Below are 27,065 nucleotides of genomic sequence, written 5' to 3' on the forward strand. Positions count from 1 at the left end.
ATAAAATATGACAACACTGAACTTATAAATAAGTAACATATTAACCTATTAAAGAAAGTACACCTGAATGTGATTTCTTTATTACACCAGCAATGTCAGCAATAAAATTCATAGTTGATCTTGATACGGTTCAATATAAATTAGTATAATTTCATAAGTTCGATCATTTGGGAGCAGAAGAGCCTTCAGCTTGACTCCAATAATGAAATCTACAGGCATATTTCTCCTGTCTCTGGAGTGTCTTATCTCTGTCTACATTGTAAGATGTTCTGCGGTGAAGCTGGTGAATAATGGTTACGAAAATTTGGTCATTGCTATTAACCCTGAAATTCCAGAGGATCCAAAACTCATTACAAAAATTCAGGTAGGAAAGTTAACTGAATTCCCAATGCAATTGTTGACTGTTCTTCATTATTTGTATATAAGTTATTGTAAGCAGTTGGTCAAACCGTTAAAAGGGCACTTTAACAATTTGACATTCCACAAGTTTTCTTTTGTGGCAAGTCAAGAGTCTGCAGGAACATAGAAGTGCATGATTCATCCCCTCGTGCTTGTTAACACCATTCAATTATGCCATGGCTGATCTGTAGCTTAATTGCATTAACCCTTAATGGGCTCACCTAACAAAAATCTATCAATCTCAGTTTTGAAATTTTCATTGACCCTCAGCTTCAACAGCTTAACGGGGAGATGGTTCCAGATTTCCATTACTCTTTGTGTGAAGAAGTTCTTCCTAGCACCAGCCATGGAGGGCCTGGCTCTAATGTTTAAGGTTATGCCATCTTGTTCTGGACTGTCACACCAGAGGCAGTAGTTTCTCTTTATCCACCTTATCAAATCCTTTAATCATCCATAACATGAAAAATCCATCATCTTGCAAAACAAGCGAGTAGAAAATCAACACAGGCAGAGTTTCAGTTTAGCCCAAATGGATTTCACACTCTTCCCTCTGTGGGAAGACAGCTCTCAAGTCCTGTCAGGTTGACAAAAACCACAACTTAAGGCCCCCCAAATCTGGACAGGGGTACTCTTGGAGTTTAATCAGTTAAAACCCCATATCATCTAGAAGGTGAGTTTTCGTTGCTTGATCAGCTAGGATCACCCTACTGAGGTATAGGGTAGCAACTTACAGGGTTATCTGGAGCCCAGTGGGAAGAATGTCAATTCACAGTGATGGGTCTGGCTGCCCAGGTACCCATAATTAGATAGATTGGCTTGATGTTTAATTTATTTTTGCCGAAAATGATAACATACTAATAAACTTGGACTGTTCAGTTGTGAAAGTAAACAACTTAGACGGGATCAAGTAAATCAAATATTAAATGATAACATAAACATTGATAAGACAGCTTCAAGTGAGAGTAAGGCCATGTTAGCTAACGAAAAGGATTGTCAGGAAAACTTTCATCAGAGTCATCAAGTGGAGGGAGATGATGTGATGCAGAGAGGGAATGGCACGTTTTTTCTCAATGAATCAATTAAAGTGGGCTCAATGTGCTTCACTTGTATCAGTCTTATTATTGCAATTTCCAATAGTATTTCACATGGAGAGTGAAGACCAAGAGGGGAGTTTACAATGGTGCTGCTAGTTGGCAATGAGCTGGTAGCACCCCTAAAATGATGAGAGGAAACCGACTGCCTTGTTCCCGCTCACAATTCCCTGAGGGCTTACATCGGACCTTGGTTGACATTGTGAGCCACAACAGAGCAATTTTCATTTATATAGCACCTTTAATGTAGTAAAACATCCCAAGGCACATCACAGGAGCCTAATCAGTCATAATTTGAATTTCATCACTCCACTTTGCCTTCAGCTGCCTAGGCCCTAAGCTCTGGAATTCCCCCCCTAAGCCTCTCCACTTCTCCATCTCTCTCTCCTTCTTCAAGGGGAGGCGGTGGCGTAGTGGTATTGTCACTGGACTAGTAACCCAGAGACCCAGGGTACTGCTCTGGGGACATGGGTTCAAATCCCACCACAGCAGAAGGTGGAATTTGAATTCAATTAATAAATCTGGAATTAAAAAGCTAGTCTAATGATGGCCATGAAACCATTGTCGATTGTTGCAAAAATCCATCTGGTTCACTAATGTCCTTTAGGGAAGGACATCTGCTGTCCTTACCTGGTCTGGCCTACATGTGTTTCCAGACCCACAGCAATGTGGTTGACTCTTACATGCCCTCTGAAATGGCCTAGCAAGCCACTCAGTTAGGGCAATTAGGGATGGGCAATAAATGCTGGCCTGGCCAGCGACGCCCACGTCCCATGAATAAAAAAAAACACTCCTTAAAACCTACCTCTTTGACCAAAGACTATCGCTAACATCTTCTTACGTGACTTGGTGTCAAATTTTGTTTGATAATATACTCCTGTTAAGTGCCTGGTACATTTCGCAATGTTAAAGATGCTATATAAATGCAGTTCTATTTTGATAAGATATAAGTCTGATAAAGTCAGATCCCTGTAAAGATAGATCCCTGTAATTTCCCCTCCCAGAGTCCAGTTTTAAAGTCCACAGCATAAACTGATATCATTCTACATGCTTAAGGAATTTTGTGCATAGATAACAGTGGTTAAAAAAGTAATGCGATAACTGTGTTTCTTTAGGAAATGGTGAATTCAGCCTCCTCCTTCTTGTACAATGCCACCAAGCATAGAGCTTATTATCGGGATGTGAAAATTCTATTGCCCATCACCTGGACTCCAAATTCCGCCTATCAGAGACCAACCACCCAGTCCTACGAAAAGGTAAAAACTGGAACAAAGGCATCGTAAGCATTATCCTTTTCTATTTTTGTGGGTATTCTATCACCCGTGCTGGGACTTGCTCTTAAATGTGACACTTACATGCTCTGCCTCAGTCATTTTTGTGAAAAACTACAACATTAGCAACACCAATCATCTATTCTTTATTTCATTTATCCAAGGCCATATATAAGGATTGAACAATGCATCCGCTTTGTCTTGGATGTTGTCAACATGCACCAACATACAGTGGTTTAAAAAGACTTTAATAAAAATATTTTTGTGACTTTAAGCACAGAGAAGAAAATTTTGCCTTTTCCAGCTTCCTCTTATTATATTTTCTCTTTACTACTTTTGTGTCCACCCTTTTGCTCTTTATGTTATACAGTAGTTTCCTGGATAATTAATTTGATTTCCTGGTGTTATTTCCCCCATTTTTATGTGAATAGGCCAACGTGATCATTGCTGACTCACACGTGAAATATGGAGATGACCCGTACACGTTGCAGTATGGCAGATGCGGTGAAGAGGGGCGGTATATTCACTTCACCTCAAACTTCATGCTAAACGATAACCTGATCCCTGTTTATGGCACAAGAGGTAATAACTTTGCAGGAAATTCCTTGCAACAATGCAGCTAGTTATAATTCCTTCCCCTCTACCTGGAAATACACTCGCGTTAGTTTTGCGAGGATGAAATTGAGCAAAGCTTTATTTTACATGATCTGCAATAGCTCAGAGTGAAATTAAGGCGACTGTAACTAACAAGCATCAGAGCGTCGCTTGGCAAGTACACTCAGTAACAAGTCAAATATTCTATAGTTTATTCTATAGTTTACCTTTGGAATTTTTGCAATGTAGTACCATAAAAGAACAATTAACCTCAACAAAATATTAATTCCTAGTTGAAAAGCATTAGATTTACACAGAAATAAATGGAAGCACGGGAGTATTGACAACCACAAAGTTTACAACAAATCCAAAAATAGGAATAAGGGTTACCATGTTATATCAATCTGTTCCCTCCTTTCCCTCTTCACTCACTTCCTCTCCCTTCCCTCCATTTCCCCCTCCTCCACCTCTGGCCAAATACCCCCACTAACCCTGCTTCATCTGAATATTGTAATTCATCTTCATTGCTCATTTGCAACACCATTAGAGAACAAATGTACCATTTAACTTTGAATGAAATAGAGGTTATTTTAAACAAATGTTTCTGTTTGTTTACAGGTACAGTATTTGTTCATGAATGGGCCCATCTTCGGTGGGGAGTGTTTGATGAATATAATGATTTGGTGCCCTTTTACTTGTCTGGTAATGACATCAAAGCAACAAGGTACATATCCTTCAATTCTAATTGCATGATTTTTTTGAGTAGAAAAACCCTCATGGGTTTCCAGTCTATAGTAGGGAGAATGTTCTTGTGATGCATTACTAACACACAATTAAAATAACATAACTGATCAAAGATCCAAACAATTTACAATGACCAGCAGCATATCAAAAAGTCATGAGATTTAAAAAAAATAATTCTGGGAATGTGTGCACTCCTTGCAAGGTTAGTATTAATTACCCATTCCTAATTGCCCTGAGAAGTTGGTGGTGAGCCTGTTCTTGAACATGTGGTAAAAGGACTCCCACATTGCAGTAAGTTTCAGGATTTAGACTCAGCAACCACAAAACATATGCAAGATCCTGAGATAGATAAGCATGAGGAAGACCATTTGGACTATCTTAACTCAGTCCAGAGAAGCCTCCCTCATCAGACCATCCAGATCTTTCCTAAATGATTCCAGGGTTTTTGCTCCCCAACTTATCTGGCAGTCCATCCAATGTATTGAACACTGACCTCAGTCTCAAATTTGCCTTTTGTCAGTTTGAACCTATGGTCCTCTGTCCTATTGTCAACATTTAACTTTAAGCATTCCACATTTACCCTTTCTACATGATTTCCTATTTAATATATATCTGATCCTCTTTTTCTCAGATTCATTCAGGCTAAGAAGCCCAAGTTTCTCCTCTTTACTCAATCATCTAGTACAAGGATCAGCCTATTGCTCTTCTATTCATCTGCTTTTAGGGCTTGAATGTTTATCTTAAGCCTTGCTTATCAAAGCTGGACGCATTATTCAGGCAGTCTGACTAGAGTGCTGTACTGTGTTAATGTAACATCCTTTAACTTTGTGGTTTACTATACCACAGTGAGTGGGCATGTTAGGTGTTGAATCCATTAATTCTCCCAGTTTCCACCAACATTTCTAGATCTTTTTCAATACCTCAAACTATCTCAATACCTTTCCTGGGATATGTACTTTCATCATATACAATAAGGACAAGTGTTGGAGTTCATAAAATAATCATACTTCAATTGATGGAGCTCTTCCTTAGGTGTCACGAAAGAAAGGGACAAGGCTTGTTTGGGAGGTAAGGGCAGATCAGTGAGATTATTTCTGATTGAAATCAGTCTTGCATTGCTTGTTGACATGAGCAGATTTTCTACACCTCTTCCTGGTGAGATGGGATATTGAGGGTTGCATATATTTTGCACTTTAATGTAAGTAAACATAGCACTTCACTAACAGAGGCAGAGAAAATGGGCATGAGCAAGTTAGGTGGAGTAGCTGAAATCTTTCTGATAGAAATGAGTTTTGAGGAGGTGTTAAAGATGGAAATTGAGGGGCAGAGGATTAGGGAGGGAGTTCCAGAGAATAGGGCCAAGTCAGCTGAAGAATACCCCAACAATGTTAGGGTGAAGGGAGGGGTTGCACAAAATGTCAGAATCCGACCAATGTTCAGAGATTGCGTGGGGCAAGGAGGGATTTATAGACTAGTTATAAGAAATTCAAATTTAAGTTTGAGACAGGGTCAGTGTCAGTCAGAAAGGGCAGTGCCAGAATTAGTCAAACTAGAATGAAGTGTCGACTGAAATAGTTTACACAGACACTCCACTGCAGTACTGAGTGAGTGTTTCAGCGTCAGAGCTGCTGCCTTTCAGTTGAGATATTAAACAGAGACCCCATCTGCCTGCTCAGATGGGTGTAAAAGATTCAATAGCACTATTTTGAATAAAAGCATGGTAGTTAATTCAGTGTCCTGGCCAATATTTATCCCTCAATCAACATCACAACAAAAAAAATGATCTGGTAATTATCACATTGCTGTTTGTGGTGTTTTCTGTGTGCAAATTGGCTGCCACATTTCCTACATTACAACAGTGACTACACTTCATTAGCTGTAATGTGCTTTGAGCCATCCGGTGATTGTGAAAGGCATTATATAAATGCAAGTCTTTTTTCTATTCTTTTTATTACTCCAATCCTATTTCCCCACCTTGTATTTTAGGTAGCATGGCAATAGAATTTACGCAGATACAGCTCTAAGAAGCACATATGGTGCACAACACTGACCCTTATTAAATATCTTTATGATATATGGGTGACACTGGCAAGGCCACATTTACTGTCCATCTCTAGTTGTGTTGAAGTGATTTATGACTTTAACCCCTTATAGGATTAAACCAAATCGGGAGTACATCCCTATGAATCTCCTTTAATTAAGTTCAAACCAGATAAACTCTTATAGACACTTATTTGGGTCCAAAGAATTGAACTAGTTTTACCTCAAAGAAAGAAAGCTAACAGAGAATATTACCATCTTTCGGATAGTCTATTTTTAATAATTATGGCTAAGTCACAAATATCCCAGATATTATAAGGGTCTGGGAAACTCTCTTCAATACGTATCTCTCTACTTAAAGAGACACAGAGAGGGGGTTCTTGTAGTTGTATACAGAATACTACATGAGATGATTTATTAACTTTTATATATTTATTAAAGAATTTAACATGCAGTACACTTAAGTGGATAAGTATGTCATAATATCAAGTATTACTGAGAGATGTAACACATTCTTATTTCTAACATAGAATCCAAAAGTTTAACCCTGCTAATGTTATGGCAAAGTATCTTAGAATAGCCATCAAAATTTAAAGTAAACTTTTACCTTAAATTTCCTAGGTAAGTCATAGGGTGAGAAGTATTGTTTGAGGAATTCAGCACTTCTAATTTTCACTTCAGAACCTCATGTTTATACTGTTTCAAAGGTGCCATATTACCTCTTAGCATATAGTTGCTATCTTTGTGTGTTTTTCTTGCTTTCAAAATCCACATGTGGTAGTATCATTAACTAACCCTCTACTTAATGTTTTACTGGAAATCTCCTGTTTCTGAAGTTGTGAGCATTTATCTGGTCAAAATGTTTATAATTGTGTTTTCTTGACTTCTTGTTCCTGTAAGTCCATTTTCATTAATTGTTTTATTATCTATAATTGCCTTTTTATGGTACCTTACAGCAACCTTTAGAGCCAATTTGTCTGCATCAACATCTAATTAAGTTTATTGCTACCTCTTACTGATGTCACACAGGATATTTCAATGTGTGTGTTTATCTTCCAATTCCCTGGTAACAGAAATTCTATTCTAACAGAAACCTTGAAATATTGAGCTCTACATTTTTACTTATTTATTTAGAGATACAGCACTGAAACAGGCCCTTCGGCCCACCTAGTCTGTGCCGACCATCAACCACCCATTTATACTAATCATACATTAATCCCATATTCCTACCACATCCCCGCCTTCCCTCAATTCCCCTACCTATACTAGGGACAATTTATAATGGCCAATTTACCTATCAACCTGCAAGTCTTTGGCTGTGGGAGGAAACCAGAGCACCCGGCAAAAACCCACACGGTCACAGGGAGAACTTGCAAACTCCACACGGGCAGTACCCAGAATTGAACCCAGGTCGCTGGATCTTTGAGGCTGCTGTGCTAACCACTGTGCCGCCCTCCAGTTAATACTGAAATTTACAGCTAGTCTTGATAGCAGCACAGCCCCCAGCTGAAACTGCTCCGCATTCGTAAAATAATTTTTATATTAGCTGTTAGATAATACCCATATTTAGTATCACTTCCTAAACTCCTTACTAAGAACCAGTCTTTATATAAAGATGAAGTATTGAAAGTCTTACAATGCAACTTGATTCAAAATGGACACCAGCATTAAAAGGCAAATTAAAGGGGAATTTCAGTGAGTCCTGAAATCTGATCATGTATTCAATCCTTGATTCTAAAAGGTATAATATATTAATTATATCTAAATGCTACCTAATTAAGCTTATTATATCTATATTCCATCACACTGTAGGTGTATTTCAATGTTCTCTGTAACCTCCTCCAGCACTCCAACCCTCTGAGATCTTGGCACTCCTCCAATTCTACCCCCATGTGCATCCCTGATTTCCATCACCCCACCATTGGTGGCCATGCCTTCAGCTGTCTAGGCCCTGAACTTTAGAATTCCCTCCTTAAACGTGTCTAGTGCTATCCCTCTCCTCCTTTCAGATACTCCTTAAAACCTCCTCCTTTGATCAATTTGCTGTATTAATGCAAGTTGTTGTATCAAAGACCTGCACAGAATACAAGTTATACAGCTATCCATACTGCTTCAGCTACCTGCAAATCTCTCTTAGCCCCTATCGTCATCTGTACCTGCACGAGTGCTTGTTCCCCTAACACAGACATGGAGAGCTGGCTTAAGAGCTAGATGGGATTTCTCAAACTGTTACATTAGGTTGGCACATGCCGTGTTGTGCAATATCCAAACCGGACCTTGGCAGCACATTGCAGGGTATCTCACCACATTGGCTCTGTTCTTGAATGAACAAGATTGGGGAGATGTATTAAGGAATCCTCAAAAGAGAGGATTCAGACACAGGGAAGAGGAGATTAGGAAGTTGGATCCTACAGTGAAGGAGGCGATTCTGGGAATGGTTTGAGAATGCCATATTGGTCAATGGTGAAATTCATGCTTGTTAATATTATTACTGATGCAAATCGTTAGAGGAAAGAAAAGCTTTTGACCCTGAACCTGAAATTTACAGCCAGTAACAACTGCAATCTGATTTTTTTTTATTCATACGTGGGATGTTGGCACTGCTGGCTAGGACAGCATTTAGTGCCCATCCCTAATTGCCCTTGAGAAGGCTTATAAGTAGCTTCAACTACTTAAAGGCATAGGCCAAGTAAATACCACAATCATATTTAAGAATCTGTCAGTTCCAAACTGAAAATAAGAGCAGAGCACAAACCACAGGAGACTCCTGAGTTATGAGTATCAGATGAACAAACCTGCTTAAATTGTTTTTGTTTTTGATATATTGCAGAAAGACTCCCGAAATCCAATGATTAACAGTGTGTTGTGCTTCATTTTCATTGCTAGGTGTTCAAAGGAAATAAAGGGAACGATTGCCTCTTGCACTGGAGGTTCTTGTACCCCTTGGAGCAACACAGGGTTCCCGAATACAGATTGTATGTTTTTCCCAGACCAAAAGCAAGTGACATCAGCTTCAATAATGTACCTACCAGCGTTGCCAGGGGTAAGCAGAATTACTGAGTTGTATTTTCCAACACATTTTTAACTGCTACTTCTGCAACAAAAAAAACAAATATTTTAATACAATTATCCACAACTCAAGTATAGCATGAACCATATTTCAAGCTTCCTTCACTCTGTTGCAACATATTAGACCACTCTAATATTTCCATTTCGACAGCTTTGAATCTAAAATATTAGAAAACAGGCTGTAATTTAATCTGAAATTCACCTCACAACTTGTTACTTCAACTACATAAAACTACAACTTTTTTGTATATAAAGCAGGGAGGTTATGCTAGAACTGTATAAAATGCTAGTTAGATCGCAGCTAGAATACTGCATACAGTTCTGGTCCCCTCATTACAGGACGGATGTGATCACACTCGAGAAAGTACAGAGGAAATGTTCGAGGATGTTGCCAGGAATGGAGAATTTTAGCTATGAGGAAAGATTGGATAGGCTGCTGTTGTTTTTCTTTCAAACAGAGTAGAGGCGAAATTGAGGTGTATAAGATTATGAGGGGCCTAGATAGAGTGCATAAGAAAAACCTATATTCCCTTAGCAGAGAATTCAATAACCAGGGGACATAGATTTAAAGTAACTGGTAGAAGGATTAGAGGGAATTAAGGAGTATTTTTTCACCCAGAGGGTGGAGGAGGGCTGGAACTCACTGCTTGAAAGGGTGGTAGAGGCAGAAACCCTCACTGTATTTTAAAAAATACTAGGATATGTACTTGAAACCTACAAGGTTACGGACCAAGAGCTGGCAGGTGAGATTAGACTGGATAGCTCGTTTTCGGCCTGCATGGACCCAATGGGCCAAATGGCCTCCTTCTGTGCCATAAATCCTTCTATGTTTCTACAGTTTAACATTGTTGAGCTTGTTTTTATGAAAAGGTACTTTCTTCAATGTGCTGTACTTTCCTCTCAAATTGCTGTAAGTATGCTGTAGTTAATGGCTCGATTTCTCAGCCTTTAACAAACACAACATCAACTATGACCACCACTTCATTGTAGAAGCAAAGTTTTCAGAGGGTTGTCGAGCTGGAAATGAGAGGGACAAAGCCTGGAGAAAGGCTGGAACATATAGGGCTGAATTTTAATAGCTTGCCGCCCTTTTCGGCAGTGAGCTTGAAACGCGGCACAGGCACGAGATGTGCACTGTGGAGCTGCCACGATATGTCGTGCGGTAGCTCATTAGCATGGAGGAGGTGGAGCGCTCACCCCCGATGACATAGAGAGGGCGGGCGCTCCAGCCCTGGCAATGGCATCAGGCGCTACTGCGCAAGTGCCAGTGCCATTTTTAAAAGGCTTCAAGCCCTTAGAAGACATTTACATTTTTAAAGGGATATGTAACTTTGTTGTCAGTTCTCACATTAAAAAAATGAGTGAAGCCCCTTATCCACCTCCCCAAATACCTAGCAAGGTTTTAATTTCGTTCCCCCCCACCCCCACTCCCAAAACATTGTATTGCCGGTCCCAACCTTTCACCCCCAAAACATACAGATCTTTGCCCTTCAGCCCCTTCCCACCATCCACTCAGTCAATAGAAACTGTTCACCCCCTCCCCCCTCCCCCCTGAAAATTTCACTTCTCGCCCGTCCCCACCAGTGTCACGCCTTGGATCTCCAAACGGAGATCTGAAGGCGTGGGACTTCCGATCACCGGACGGAATATTGACATGGGACGGCCTTCGGGACAAGGTAGGTGTTTTTGCATGTATTCAAATTTGTTTAAATATTTAAAAGAAGGCTCTGCCGCCGAGCGGCGCGAGGACCGTCCCAAGGCCTCGCTGCCACCGGTAAAATGCGGCAGGGCCTTCCCAGCATTGAGACCCGTGGTGGGCCTCTCCCAGAAGTATTTTCCAGGCACCCCCGCCATGACCCCCAACATCAGGGAGCTGGTAAAATCCAGCCCATAACCTTCTGACGCAGAGACAAGAGAGAATGCTACCAACTGAGCTAAGCTGATATTTATAAAAGAAACAAAGAGTTTTCTGATAACAAGCCTTTCGTCTTGACCAGAAATCACATATTCCCTCACCTAATACCACCCTTTTTTTAGACTCTGACACTTGTTACACCTGATCTTGTATTTATTTTCCAGGTGGTTGAATTCTGTGACGATAACACTCACAATACTGAAGCACCAAACATGCAAAACAAAATGTGCAATTACAGAAGCACTTGGGACGTGATCAGCAAGTCAGAAGATTTCAAGAATAACCCTCCAGCTAACATTGCTTCCCTTCAGCCAAAAGTTACTTTGCTGCAGGCCAAAGACCGAGTGCTGTGTTTAGTTCTTGACACATCCGGAAGCATGGGCATGGTATGAAAAGATGGTGTTGGTTCACACTGATGATATTTGAAGGCCATCACAGGCAGTCCTTGACTGGTCATTGTTAATCAAGTGATGGAATAGAAAAAAAAGCACTTTGCTTTTACTTAGCAGCTAGAGAATCAATCCTTTCATGCAAGACCTGCTTGTCCTATATATACATTCTGTATAACTCTGGAGTTTCTCCTAGCTTTATGGTTGGTCTATACTTGCATGTGCCTGTCAAATTATTTCAGGGATCAAATTGAACCAAGAACCATAACAAAGAAGGACTTGGAGACATCCCTCTTTATCTGCCCAGGTGCAACGCCACAGGAAATATACTATTTCTTGTATTGAATTAAAAGCCAACTAGCAATTCTGACACTCTGCCCCAGCCAGCCCAGCCATTATTTCAATGCGTGTATGATCCTGTGTATATGCAGCGTGGGTAGTGTGGGTATGACAAATAGTGCAAAGTGTTGTTCCACAGGGATCAAAGCTGGGGCCACAGTTGTTCACCATCTACAAAAACAATTTGGGCTCAGGAATCGAAAGTACAATTTCAAAATTTGCAGATGACAACAAATTGGGGTACGTAATTATTACGGAGGAGGACCGTGACTAAATATAGGAAGACATTAATAAACTTGTAGAATGGACGTATAATTGGCAAATGGAATATGTTCTCTTGAAGTCAGTCACCATCCTCCTCACAGTTCACTACGCTCCCAAGTTTTGTGTCAACTACAAATTTTGAAACTGTGCTCTCTACACCCATTGATATAGATCAAGAAAATCCGTGGTCCCAGCACTGACTCCTGGGGTACCCCACTGTATACCTTCCACCAGTCTGTAAAAGAACTAGTCACCATTATTTTCTGTATTCTGTCACTCGTTTTCATGCTGCCATTGTCCCTTTTATTCCATGGGCTTCAACTTTGCTAGCAAGCCTATTTTGTGGCACTTTATCAAAGGCCTTTTGGAAGTCCATGTACACCATATCAACTACATTAGCCTCATCAACCTTCTCTGTTACTTCATCAAAAACTCAACTAAGTTTTGCCTTTCACAAATCTGTGTTGGCTTTCCTTAATTAATCCACACTTGCCCAAGTGACTCTTAATTTTGTCCTGGATTATTGTTTCTAAAAGTTTTCCCACCATTAAGGTTAAACTGACTAGCCTGCAGTTGCTCAGTTTGGTGACTCAACCAGCAGTCCCTGATAGTGCAACACTCCCTCACTACTGCACTGTAGTGCACCTAGATTATGTGCTCAAGTCTGTTTCGACTTCAATCCACAAAGGAAGTGATGGGGATTTATTAAAATTACATTGAAAGAAGTATTCTATTAGTACCTTAAATACAGAACATAAAAATATGAAGATAGCTGTTGGTTAAGGAGATTTAGTTTTGAATCGGACTTGATTTCTTTTTGTAAATAGGCAAATCGAATCAACAGGCTCAAACAGGCAGCTGTGATATTCTTGCTGCAGATCATTGAAGAAGGTTCAAATGTTGGCATTGTTACTTTTAGCAATTCTGCACATATTAAAGCACTTTTGACAGTAGTTGATAGCGATGATGTACGGCAGAGGCTTACAAATTATCTACCTTCATCAGCCTCGGGTGGAACAAATATCTGTGCAGGGGTTCGGAGTGGTTTTCAGGTAAGTCCTGAAGTCCTGCAATAATAATAATCCATTACTTTCATGCAGTTAATACATTTTTCCCACACTGACAATAACTAATTGCTTTGCAGGTACTTCGTGGTGATGACAGTGCTACAAGTGGTGATGAAATTGTCTTGCTGACTGATGGGGAGGACGGTGGAATAAGCAATTGCTTCACAGAGGTGAAACAAAGTGGTGCTGTTATCCACACTATAGCATTAGGACCAAGTGCAGCTGCAGAATTGGAACAGCTGTCAGTTATGACCGGCAAGTGATTTTTAATGTGTTTGTGCTGATCAATAATTAAATTTGATTTTGGGAGCAAATGAAATACGAGTATTATTTTTAATGGCGATTTGAAGTATTTTTGAAAATACCTCACAGTCATTTACTAAGTTGGAAGTGCATTTTTTAAATGGGCTCCCTCGATGATTCAGTGAGTATCTGAGCCGTACTGACCAGGAATGTCCCAGGTTTGGTCCCTAATTGAAAGAAAGTATGCAAGAATTCCCATTTATACAGCGCCTTTCATGAGCTCAGAATGTGCCATGGCGATTTCCAGCTAATGCAGTGCTTTTGTTTTTGAAGTGTAGTTACTGTTGTAATGTAGGAAACTAATAAGTGCCAAGTGAATGATAGTGTAGTGGTAATGTTAATGGACGAGTAATTCAGAGGCTCAGATTTATACTCTGGGGACATGAGTTCAAATCTAACTGTGGCAGCTGGTAGAATTTTTAAAAATCAATTGATTAATTCATCTGGAATTAAAAAGTTACTTTCAGTAATGGTAATCATGAAACTACCAGATTTTCTGAAAATCCCATCTGGTTCACTTAGGATCTTTAAGGAATGAAATCTGCCATTCTTACCTGGTCTGGCCTACATGTGACTCCAGACCCACTGCAATGTGGTTGACTCTTAACTGCCATCTGAGTTAGTTAACTAACAAGTTAATCATTGTATCAAAAATCTGCTTGAATTGTGGGTGTACTACACCACATGGACTGCAGTGGTTCTAGAAGGCAGCTCACCTTCTCAAGGGCAATTAGGGACAGACAACAAATGCTGGCCTTGCCAGTGATGCTTACATTCCAGGAGTGAATTTAAAAAAAAAGTTTGCTGATATCAGGCTTCGGCAGTGCTAGTCAGCTCCTCTGAGCCCCTGGGTTAAGAAGGGCAAAAGAATATCAGCCAGCATTTGTACTCCTGGTCACTATGTTGTGACTTCTGCTGGAAAATGTGCATTTGTGGGCATCTGGTAAGGGTAACGTTGGACTCAGCTATGATGCTGACCCGTTATTCATTGTCTTAGTTCAAATATGAGGAATGGCCATTTATGTAAATTACTGGAGGAAACCGTACACTAGTCAGAGTCAAGAACTTCAGGAAAAGAGCAGGGGCGATTACTGGGGAAAAGAAAATGTATTTGAATAGTTCACTGTTCTATAACTGGCACAAGTAGCTTCAATTATTAGGGGAAGGAGGGAGGGAAAAATGGCTTTGCAGCCATTCAATTACTGTTGTTACATGGGCAAGCCAATTTGTGTACAGCAAGATTCCACAAACAACGAAGAATAAAGATACTAGCTAATTTGTTTTTGGTGGTATTTATTGAACGAGGAATATTAATCAGGAAACCTGCTCTTCTTCAAATTGTGCCATATGCTTTGGGATTTATAAGTATTATGCATAAGAGGGATTTTGTATTGATTTTTATTGGATCATGCCATTCAGGTCATGAGGGAGAAAAACCCACACAACACACCACCACCTGCTAAGGGCAATTAAGGATGGGCAATAAGTGCTGGCCTTGCCAGTGACACACACATCCCATGAACAAATAAAAAAAGTCATGGAGTGCAGTGAGGGGAATCCTCCCGTTGTTACACTCTGGACCCCTCTCTTGACCAAACTACAGCTTGTGAACCTGGAAATTTGTGTGTGATGGCAAAAATGGTTCCTCTTTTGAAAGTTACTGTTAAATATGGAACTTATGTGAAGTTGTTGAGGCAACTAACATGAATGCATATAAGGGGAAACTAGGTAAGTACATGAGGGAGGAAAGAATAGAAGGATATGTTGATAGGGTGAGGTGAAGTAAATAGAGTGGGAGGAGGCTGGTGTGGAACATAAACACCAGCAAAGACAAGCTGAACTGAATGGCCTGCTTCTGTGCTATAAATTCTACGTAATTCTATGAATGGTTAAGCATACAAGTAAATGCAGAGTTAGCCATCGCTTGTTCAGCTAGCACTGATACTGCATGTAACCTAGCGTAGGCTAGCTGTTTACAAGCACCAACTATAATTTTTTCAAGTTGTTTTTGACACCTACCTAATTGCCAGAATCAAATTCAGAAGCTACCTTGCCTATTCACATTGCCTGGTATTCTGCTGTGTTTAGTATCTTACCCACTCCACCCCTACCCTACAAAAAAAGTGCCTACAGATATTTTTGCTTTCAATTCTTTTTTTTCATCAGTTGTATTATTAGATATTGTGATTTAAATTTGAGCGAATCTTTTTTCCAATCAGTAGTGAGTACTATATTGATTGTGTCATTTTTAATCTTCATTCTTCAGGAGGTTTGCAGTTTTTAGCCACTGATAAATTAGATGAAAATGGATTAATTGATGCCTTCACTGGATTAGTATCAGGAAATGGTAACATGAGCCAACAGTCAATCCAGGTTTGGTTACCTTTCAGAGAATGACTTTACAATTTTTGCTTTCTGCTAATAACCGCCTTGGTGCTTTAAGGATAATTCTTCTGTTTGTTTACAGCTTGAAAGTTCTGGAAAGAGCATTAATAACAACGATTGGTTCAATGGCACTGTTTTTGTTGATAAAACGGTTGGGAACAGCACATTCTTTGTAATCACATGGCAGCAAAATGAACCGTTTATTTTAGTACATGACCCCAGTGGAAAGACTTATGATAGTGGAGATTTTACGATAGACACAACCATACTTACAGCTCGGCTTAGAATTCCTGGCAAGGCACAAGTAAGGTTCTCATTGGACTGTGTGCTTAATTTTTCCCAGTGTTTTATCTTTGGCCTCCTTATTTTAAATTAAAATTACATGTTTTCTAATAGACAGGAGCCTGGACATACACAATACAAAATAATGGAAATACTCAGATTATAACCATCACAGTAACATCCCGCGCAGCAGATGAGAACATTCCCCCAGTCACAGTCAATGCGCACGTCAATCAAGATACATCGGCTTGGCCGAACCCACTGGTCATTTATGCAGAAGTCAGTCAAGGCTTTCAGCCTGTTGTTTTGGCAAACGTGAAGGCCACAGTGGAGCGGACTGATGGTCCGCCTGTAGATCTTGTACTGTTGGACGATGGTTCAGGTAAAAACATTTGTTATGTATTAATAATTGGTTACTTTTCATTGTAACTATAACAAGACGTTATCATAAGCTAAATTAACTTTATATACATTCAACCCTGTACTTGACAATTTATTTGTCTTCTTATTTTTAGGTGCTGATGCTGTTAAAAATGATGGTATTTATTCTCGATACTTTACTAATTTTCGTGGGAACGGGAGATACAGCATTAAAGTATCCGTCCAAGGGAAAGATGGAGTAACAAGATTAACAATCAGGAAGCAAGCCCGTGCTATGTACATACCAGGATATGTACAAAATGGTAATGTATTGATGAGCAAATGTTACATATTTGTTATTGTAGTGTAACATCGCCTGCTTCTCTCCCAACCTCAGCCCATTTGCTATTGAAACCTTTATCCACGTCTTCCCCACCTCCAGACTTGATAATTCCAATGCTCTCTTGGAAACCTTCATCCTCCTTGAACCTCAACTCATCCAAAACCTGTATCCTATCCCGTGCCAAATCGCGCTACCTATTACCCCTAACCTCATTGACTGACATTGGCTCCCAGTCCCTCAATGCCTCAAATTGAAAATTCATTTAAATACTTTTAGCCCCGCTCCCTCCTTACCTCTTTAACCTCTGAGCCTTGCAAGCAACTTTCCAGAACTCTTAAATTCCTCTGCCTCTGACCTCTTATGCATCCCCCTCCCTTTGCCCTGCCATTGGTGACTATGCCTTCAACCACATAGACCCCATGTTCTGGAGTTCCTTCTCTGCCTCCCTCTCCTCTGTAAGATTCTCGCTAAAACCCACCTTGTTGAGCAAGCTTTTGTCAACCCACCTAACACCTCCTTCTTTGGCTGGACATTAATTTTTGGCTTATGTCTGTGAAAAACTGTTTTTCTAGTTAAAAGCATCACATAACTGCTTGTTCTTGTAGAGAGTGCAGGAGTAGCAGTAGTAGTGGTTATGGCTATGGCATGGACTAATAACCCAAAGATGGTGAGTTAAAATCTCTCCCGGAGAAATGGTCTAACTAATTTGTAATTTGTGGGCTAATACAGAAAAAATGGCCATGGAAACTGCTGGTCTGTTATTTAAAAAAAACTGGTTAATTAATGCCATCATGAAAGTGACTAATGCTCTCTGAAGTGGCCTAGCAAGCCACTGAGGTTGCAATACAATGGCAGCTAGGAATGGGCAATATGTGCAGGGCATCGCAAGAACACGAAAAAGCAATTGTAGTCTTTTCATCAAGTTCAATCACTTCCACAAGCTAAGTTCAACTGTAGGAGGTTTAGTTTAGTTTAGAGATACAGCACTGAAACAGGCCCTTCGGCCCACCGGGTCTGTGCTGACCATCAACCACCCATTTATACTAATCCTACACTAATTCCATATTCCTACCACATCCCCACCTGTCCCTATATTTCCCTACCACCTACCTATACTAGGGGCAATTTATAATGGCCAATTGACCTATCAACCAGCAAGTCTTTGGCATGTGGGAGGAAACCGGAGCACCTGGAGGAAACCCACGCAGACACAGGGAGAACTTGCAAACTCCACACAGGCAGTACCCAGGTTCTTTGACTCATTTGAACTGACCCTTCAAGGATAACAATGCCATTGTATTTGAGTCTTACCATCTACCTGAACAAGCAAACAGGTTTATTAGTCCAGATTTTACAGTGGTAATGACACCGAAACTGTCAGCATTCACTGTCATTATTCCACTCATATTGACAACAACTTCAGGAGTTGTTCTGCACAAGCAGAATAATGCAGAAATCCAGAAGCTGCTGTCAATGACGCTATGCTTCTCCAGAGGATACGGTGTTGAGGTCCCCCCAGAGTGCAATCCCTAAGTCATCCATAAATTAATAAAAATGTCCATTCTTGCACTGTTAGTCTGGCTGTAAAAAAAACCCTTGAAAAAGTTACACCTTGTTGAATGAGGTGTAACTGGATTTTTAATGGTTGCCTACTTCATAATTACTGATAAACACCCTCACTGGCCCTGAAAAGCTAATTTTATACATGTGGAATGTCAAATGTCTCCATTATGATCATAAAATTTCCACATATTTTTTATTTTTTTTACGATCTTGTTTATAACATTTCAGCTTCTATTTTAATCCAGTTATAATATTAATTTCACCATCTGAAACTTTAAGTTAGAAATGAAGGGTTTCAGTGCTTTTATATTCCTCATTTGCTGTCTGTGAGAATGCTTCAATGTGATTGACTACTTACCCTGTTTGCTGACATCACTGCTGTAGAACGCCTGGAGATCCTCTTGACTTGGTGTCAGATTTAAACAGCCATCAGATATAAGGCAGGCTGCACCAAAGATCTCTAGTTCTTTGTGGGCGGTTGGCCTTGAGATCAGCAGTGAGCGTCATTGCTTCACTGCTGACTGCAAAAGCCAGCCCAATATCTCACAGTATCATTGACAATGCATCAGTTCCTCAGTTCTGCAATTTAGTTTCAGCCTAACTTATCTCCTGAAGTCTCATGTTGGAAAATTTTGAAGAATTGGCTTTGGGATTGGAAAGTGAGCATAAGGGAAAAGAATGGAGCCTATCACCTACTAAACTGTGTTGTAGTGTGTTAGCACACATACAGCACCATGGTTGTTGATTGAAATAACTTTTTCACTGTTTTAATCCACTTCTGAACTGTGTCCTCCTTTGCTTTTCTGTAGGCCATATTCATCAAAATCCACCAAAGCCTCCAATCGATGATGACTCTCAGACGAATTTGGGAAGCTTCAACAGAGTCAAATCAGGGGGAACAGTTATTGTAAGTCAGGTTCCTACGGGAAATCTCCCTGATAGGTTTCCTCCTAGTAAAATTATGGATCTTACAGCAACAATAGCTGAAGATAACATACAGCTGAATTGGACCGCACCAGGCGATGACTTTGATCAAGGAAATGGTAACTTAATTTATATTTCAACTTATACATTGTGAGTGATTCCGTCACTGAGTTTTCAGCCCACTTTAGGACTGGATATCCCCATAAATTATTTTATCAATCAGTCGATTTTAGCTGGGGAGATACTTGCCTCATCTGCATATTTCTGCTGTCATGAAACAGTGGGAAAGATTTTAACTCACTCAGATCCCATCTACTTGCACAGAGTTAAAATCGGGAGCATTGAATTCACTTAGCGTTTACAAAAATACTTTTATTTCAAATAGGTTAATGACAGCAATTTAATCTAAAGCCTTTAACCAGGGCAATATGAATTGGATACAGAAGCAATTACCCCTTGTCTAACTGTCCTCATTGTCCTTTCAAAAGTTCAAGTAGTATTGGCTTTAAAGAAGCCCTGATTAAAGCGCCTGCAATCTTTCCTTCTTGTCAATTTTCTCCCCTCCTTATACCTTTCCAGAAGGCTTTGAATCCTGCTAAAGGTATAGTTTCACTTGAGTCAGGCACTCCCAGGTCCTCACCCATGTTACTGTTACTCATGTGCAAGTCTTGACAGTGAGAATTGACAGGATGGGGTTTGGTGGCTGGGCATCATAACTAGGCCCTTTCCAATGTCCACACACATGAACTTCGAACAAACATTGAATGGTGATCAGCATTAGGAAATCTGGCTTCATAATCCAAGGGTAATGTGACCAACTGTTGGATGCTTACTGTTAGAATAAGGGACAGGTCATTTAGGATTGAGATGAGGAGGAATTTAATTACTCAGAGGGTGGTGAATCTTTGGAATTCTCTACCCCAGAGGGCTGAGGAAGCTCAATCATTGAGCATGTTCAGGACAGAAATCAATAGATTTCTGGATGCTAATGACGTCAAGGGATATGGGGATAGTGGGGAAAACTGGCGTAGAGTTAGATGTTCAGCCATGATCTATTTGAAAAAGCAGAGCAGACTCGACGGGCTGAATGGCCTACTCCTCCTATTTCCTATGTTCCTATGCTACATGCCTATGAATAGCTAACTCAGCACAGATCAGGGATCAAACTTGGAACTTTCCTGGTATGTAAGGGCCAGCTACTAACTGGATAAATTTAACCATTGGGGCATCAAATTAATAAAAACACAACACAAAGTCAGGCTTTTTCTACCCTTCCCCTTCCCCAACAGGAATAAAATCATTTCACCAACATCATTTCATGAAGACTGCACTCTTTAGCATCATTTTTGTTTCTTAAATATATTTAGAGTGTGCTGATTATCCAACTACAGGAACCCACCTTGTATGAGTCCAACAGTGTGAAGGAATGGAATTAACATTAGTTAATACATAGTCATGAACCTAAACCTTCAGCTTAAACTATGCATGACTATGTATTAACTAATGTTAATTCCATTCCTTCATACTGTTGGACGTTCTAGATGGTTTGGAAATAACTGATTGATACCTATGATGAAGACTGTGTTACATTGTTGAACACCTTGTCCAAATTTCTTTCCTATTGACTTCAATGGGAAACAACATCAGGAATGATGTAAAATAGATTTCTGATTTGTTATAGCCCAATTTGCGCAGCTGCTCAAGTACAAATTCAAAACCCAACCCACTAGAGTTTATTATCCTTTCCATTTTCAAAGAAAGAAGTGAGATTGAACTCAATGAGTGGAATTTTCTTTCAATGTTACTGTCTTTGATCACTTGTTGCCTATAAAATAAAGCAGGTTATCAAACCTGGTCTCATCTGACTACGTGCTTCAGTCTGCCTCTGAAAAGACTGGAGAAGCACACTGGCACACATTTTTTAAATTCATTCATGGGATGTGGGCATCGCTGACCAGGCCAGCATTTATTTCCCATTGCAAATTGCCCTTGAGAAGGTGGTTGTTAGCTGCCTTCTTGAACCATTGCAGTCCATGTGGGGTAGGTGCATCCACAGTGCTGTTAGGAAGGGATTTCCAGGATTTTGACCCGGTGACAATGAGGTAATGGCAATATAGTTCCAAGTCAGGATGGTGTGTGGCTTGGAGGGGAACTTGCAGGTGGTGGTGTTCCCATACATCTGCTGCCCTTGTCCTTCTAGCTGGTAGAGGTCGTGGGTTTGGAAGGTGCTGTCTATGGAGCCTTGGGTGCATTGCTGCAGTGCATCTTGTAGATGGTACACACTGCTGCTACTGTGGGTCAGTGGTGGAGGGAGTGAATGTTTGTGGATGAGGTGCCAATCAAGCCGGCTGCTTTGTCCTGAATGGTGTCGAGCTTCTTGAGTGTTGTTGGAGCTGCACCCATCCAGGCAAGCGAAGAGTATTCCATCACATTCCTGACTTGTGCCTTGTAGATGATCGACAGGCTTTGGGGAATCAGGAGGTGAGTTACTCTTTGCAGGACTCCTAGCTTCTGACCTGCTCTTGTAGCCACGGTATTTATACGGCTACTCCAGTTCATTTTCTGATCAATGGTAACCCCCAGGATGTCGATAGTAGGGGATTCAGTGATTGTAATGCCATTGAATGGTATTACTTGTTGGAGATGGTCATTGCCTGGCACTTGTGTGGCACAAATATTATTTGCCACATATCAGCCCAAGCCTGGATATTGTCCAGGTCTTGCTGCATTTGTACACAGACTGCTTCAGTATTTGAGGAGTTGCAAATGGTGCTGAACATTGTGCAATCATTAGCGAACATCCCCACTTCTGACTTTATGACTGAAGGAAGGTCATTGATGAAGCAATCGAATATGGTTGGGCCTAGGACATTACCCTAAGGAACTCCTGCAGTAATGTCCTGGAGCTGAGATGATTGACCTCCAACAACCACAGCCATCTTCCTTTGTGCTAGGTATGACTCCAACCAACATAGAGTTTTTTCCCTGATTCCCATTGACTCCAGTTTTGCTAGGGCTCCTTGATGCCATACTCGGTCAAATGCTGCCTTGATGTCAAAGGCAGTCACTCTCACCTCACCTCTTGAGTTCAGCTCTTTTGTACAGGTTTGAACCAAGGCTGTAATGAAATCAGGAGCTGATTGGCCCTGGCGGAACCCGAACTGAGTGTCATTGAGTAGGTTATTGTGAAGCAAGTGCCACTTGATGGCACTGTCGAAGTCACTTTCCATCACGTTACTGATGATTGAGAGTAGACTGATGGGGCGGTAATTGGCCGGCTTGGACATGTCCTGCTTGTTGTGTCCAGGACATACCTGGGCAATTTTCCATATTGCCAGGTAGATGCTAGTGTTGTACTGGAACAGCTTGGCTAGGGACACAGCAAGTTCTGGAGCCCAGGTCTTCAGTACTATTGCTGGAATGTTGTCAGGGCCCATAGCCTGTGCAGTATCCAGTGCCTTCAGTTGTTTCTTGATATCACGCAGAGTGAATCGAATTGGCTGAAGACTGGCATCTGTGAAGCTGGGGAACTCAGGAGGAGGCATAGGCCTTGATGTTAATTCCTGCCTGACAGAAACCAGGTGGCAGAGTGGGGGGAGCAGTTAAAATGGAACGAGGGACTCAGCACTCCTTTATTGACCCGATCTGGCAGCAAGGAAACCTGTCCCAATATAATGCAATCCTCTTTAACTGTACAGTTCAGGCTCTGATGATGTCATTGGAGCCTAATCTGCGATTTTAACCTGGGGTCTGATGGGGGAGCATTGGTGGCTCTCTGCCAGGCCAAACCTGCCAGTAGCAGGGCTGGAAGAAATCCCGCAAGGTATATTTTCAATTTCTGCTGGTGTTCTTGTGGGCCAGGTTGAGCTGAAATGACCTTCCCTCACTCCCTTGACAAGGATTCCCTTCCCATAGCCCTGGGAAGAGACTTCCTGCTGCCCAAATTCCCGCTCCCGCCCACAGGCAATGATGCTGGTCAGGTAATGACTCCTGCCAGGTTTGGACAGGAAGCCGATCTCCATATATAAATGCGGTGCAGGAGCTAAAATCTCTCCAGGACTCAGTATGTGAGCTTGTTGCTCACCCTGATGCCCCCACTTACCCTCAACAATGTGCCGATCCCACACTTAGTTAAAATCAAGTCTATGACTGAGTTCAGGCCTCAAGGAGGTCTTTTTGTTACTTCCGTGGGTTACACTCTTGTAGAATTAGCTATGGAGCAGGGAACACTTCTGAACATAAGGCACTCAGACCACTTACAGGAGTGAGCAGCATCACTGTACCTTAGACAATACTTAAGATAGACCCAAACTTTTGATGAGAGCATTCAAATAGTGAATGAGTATTACAATGGGAGAGTCCCAGTGAGATGTTTACTGAACTGAATGGCCTTTTCTTGTTCTTGCCTTTTAAGTTCTCAGTTCCGTTCCTTCACACAATTGGGCTCACAACTATTTTAGCAAATCTTACAGGGAAGAAGAGGGTAATTTCAAGAATCTAATTGATGCATTAACTTGCATTCATATTTTTCATTTCTCTTCTTTTAGCTTCCTACTACGAAATAAGGATGAGCAAAAACTTTGCAGATTTGAAAGATAACTTTCCAAATGCTCAAAGCATAAACACCAAAGACCTGAAGCCAAAGGTTGCTAAATCAGAGGAAACATTTACCGTATCTGAGGGCATCGAGCTGAAAAATGGGACAGTAATTTACTTTGCAATTCGTGCATTTGATAAAGAAAAGCATGCTTCTGAGTTGTCGAATATAGCACAAGCTGCTTTAATATTGCCCCCTCCAGTCCCACCTACACTACCTAGAACATCTCAGCCACCCAGTTCATCTGCCCCACCTGCCCCATATACCACACCTGTCCCACCTGCCCCACCTGCCCCATATACCACACCTGCCCCACCTACCACACCCTCCCAACCTTCCCAACCTGATAACACCTTAATAACAAAAATTACAGTAATTACTCTGATAGTCGGTGCTGTTGTCATTATTGTTACTCTGATAATTGCCATCACTGTGTGCGTTTCAACTAACAAAGGTCGTAGGAGAGTGTCACCCAGTTAGGAAATGTACCAGCTACAGCAAGATATAATCGGTATTCCTTGATTTTAATCTAATTATTCAGAGACGATAACAAAAGTCTACCAAGTTCAATTTGTAACACTGCAATTTAACTCATGTTCAGAACTTGTGTGAACAAAAATGACTGGATTCTCTGTGAATGTCCATGCCAGTTGATATTGGGCTGAGGCTGCACTTACTTGACGTAAATAGTTTTAAACTTAATTTGTATAAAATAAATAGATGAGTAGAGTATATTTCATCTAAAAGGTCTGGTCAAATCCTATTAAGTCGTTCTGTGCAACTTGATCATTTGGATATTTTCAATTCTTTGCATTTGCGTTTAATTTTCCTGCCTATGTTTGAGATGTAATGTTATTTCTGCCTGGCGAAAGAAACATTGCAACCAACATTAACATGGCCTTGTTTCGGGCGAGCAGAGGGTCTCTGGCCCTTACAGGACCCCTTGAAATTCCCAAATTAAAACTGGGACCTGCTAATTTTGGGTCCCCAGTCTAATTCCTGGCCCTTCTGGAACACTCTTACAGGAAAGGCCCAGATTTCATCACGAGGTTTTGAATCTTGTTAACAATATTACTTATGGGGACAGTACCAGGGCCACTTAAAGAGTTTGATTAGATGTAGTTAACTTGAAGAATGTTGCATTTATACATTGCCTTGTCCCCTCTCTCCGAAATGTTCCAAAGTGCTTCAAATACAACAGATTACTTATAAGTGCAGTGATTGATATGTAGCAAGACAGATTTCATCCAAAAAACAAGTGGAAAGAAGAAAGAACCTGCATTTATATAACTATTTGCATGACCTCAGAATGTTCCAAAGCAATTAACAGCCAATGAAGTATTTTTGAAGGAGTCACACACAGCAAGATGCTACAGACAGAGATAAATGACCAGATATTCCTTTGATGCACTGTAGGAAAACCAATATTTTCCACACAAGTACCTTTTGGTCCCAGTTACACCTGACTTTGCATCCAAACATGCACTGCTCAACCCATAAGCTGTCACCATGTTTCTAGTAATCTTTTGTACTGTCATTACTGTAATAAATTACAAATGAAATGAATAGATTTGCTTTAATAAAGAGCACCTGATTTTGAATACTGTTGCGGAATTAATTTCTTCCACGTAACCCATGAATGTCATTTTTGCAATGAGCATGGAACTACTATTGGTGTTACGAACAGGTAGTTAATGAAATAATTTTTTTGAAACAAATTTTCTCTGTATTTCCCACAACCTGTCTGTAAGCAGATAATGTTTGAATTATTCTCTCCCTTGAACCCTGACTTATAAAGGACCACAACAACACTGTTGTTAAAGTTAAAACAAAGAAGTAAGGTTTATTAACACACACTCTTAAACTTGGTAAGCAGTTAACCTCGCAATGCTTTCTCACAAACCTACAGGAAAAGGTTAAAGGCATAAAAAAGTCAAGGAGATTTACTAAATAGAAAATTAGCTTAACTATAAACTAACATGAGTTTCAGTTGAAACTAGAGTCCGGTTAAATTAACAAAGTCTAAAACTGGAGTTCACCAACTGGAAATGCCGAGTGGGTAGGAGTCGTTGGAAATACCTCTTCTCTTACACTTCTTCTTCTTGAACTCTTGGAGGTAAATGGAGGCAGCTTAATTGCTGAAGTCACCTTTTTTTTGATAGAGAGAAAACGGTTAGAGAGCAGACTTTCCTGCTGTTTTGTAGCCTGTGTCTGCTTTTTAATTTTCTTGCTGTTTTACAGACTGGATCTTCTTTTACATTTTCTTGCTGTTTTGCAGACTGTGCCTTCTTTTGAATTTTCTTGCTTCTTGCAGGAAGGCTTCAGATAGAAGTCAAAATGCAGCTTCAAGGCAGCTGTGTCGCCGTACCAGCTGTTTCTCCAACTGCTACTGTTTCAAACCCAGGCAGGCTGAAAAGGGTGGCTTCTGGGTCATGTGACTGGACACCTTCAAGTAGCTGTCTCACCTCCTCCATTTTAACAAGTGGAACACAGAAGTAAAAACTTAACATGGCAGTTGACAATAACAGCCAAGTGCACGTTTTGAAGTTGGCAGTCTGCTCGTGTAGTGCAGCCGCCGCTGAGTCCCCGTGATATTTCACGTGAAGGCTCATTTAAATGGAGTGGTGGAACGACTACCCCCAATGGTATAGAAGGGGGGGGTGGATGCTCCAGCAACGGCATCTGGCACCACCATTTTTAAAGCGCTTCAGGTGAATTTACATTTTTATAGGCAAAGAATATGGAAAAGTGCAGTTACAGATGGAATTACATTTTCACTCTCCTTACCCACACCCCCAAGGTAGAATCGATTCATTAATTTCTCATTCCCACCCCACCAAAAAACTTATGCAGATCCTGACCTTTATTTTATTTTTTATTTTATTTAGAGATACGGCACTGAAACAGGCCCTTCGGCCCACCAATCTGTGCTGACCAAAAACCACCCATTTCTACTAATCCTACATTAATCCCATATTCACTACTACATCCCCACCATTCTCCTACCACCTACCTACACTAGGGGCAATTTACAATGGCCAATTTACCTACCCACCTGCAAGTCTTTGGCTGTGGGAGGAAACCAGAGCACCTGGTGGAAACCCACGTGGTCACAGGGAGAACTTG

The 27,065-nt window shown here is 40.8% G+C and overlaps 1 protein-coding gene across 1 annotated transcript; it reads left to right on the forward strand.

Moving 5' to 3' along the window:
- Window positions 1-202: 202 nt before the first annotated feature.
- LOC137372479 (calcium-activated chloride channel regulator 1-like) lies at window positions 203-24,419 on the forward strand. The gene is made up of 15 exons (XM_068036350.1): window positions 203-364; window positions 2,606-2,746; window positions 3,193-3,343; window positions 3,974-4,079; window positions 9,026-9,182; window positions 11,288-11,509; window positions 12,943-13,167; window positions 13,260-13,437; window positions 15,752-15,858; window positions 15,953-16,174; window positions 16,267-16,534; window positions 16,668-16,835; window positions 19,228-19,461; window positions 23,890-24,201; window positions 24,265-24,419. Exons 1-15 carry the CDS (start codon window positions 203-205, stop codon window positions 24,417-24,419), a joined length of 2,808 nt encoding a protein of 935 aa, XP_067892451.1.
- Window positions 24,420-27,065: the final 2,646 nt, after the last annotated feature.

Source organism: Heterodontus francisci, chromosome 8, assembly GCF_036365525.1.
Source record: "Heterodontus francisci isolate sHetFra1 chromosome 8, sHetFra1.hap1, whole genome shotgun sequence".
Classification (NCBI taxonomy): Eukaryota; Metazoa; Chordata; class Chondrichthyes; order Heterodontiformes; family Heterodontidae; genus Heterodontus; species Heterodontus francisci.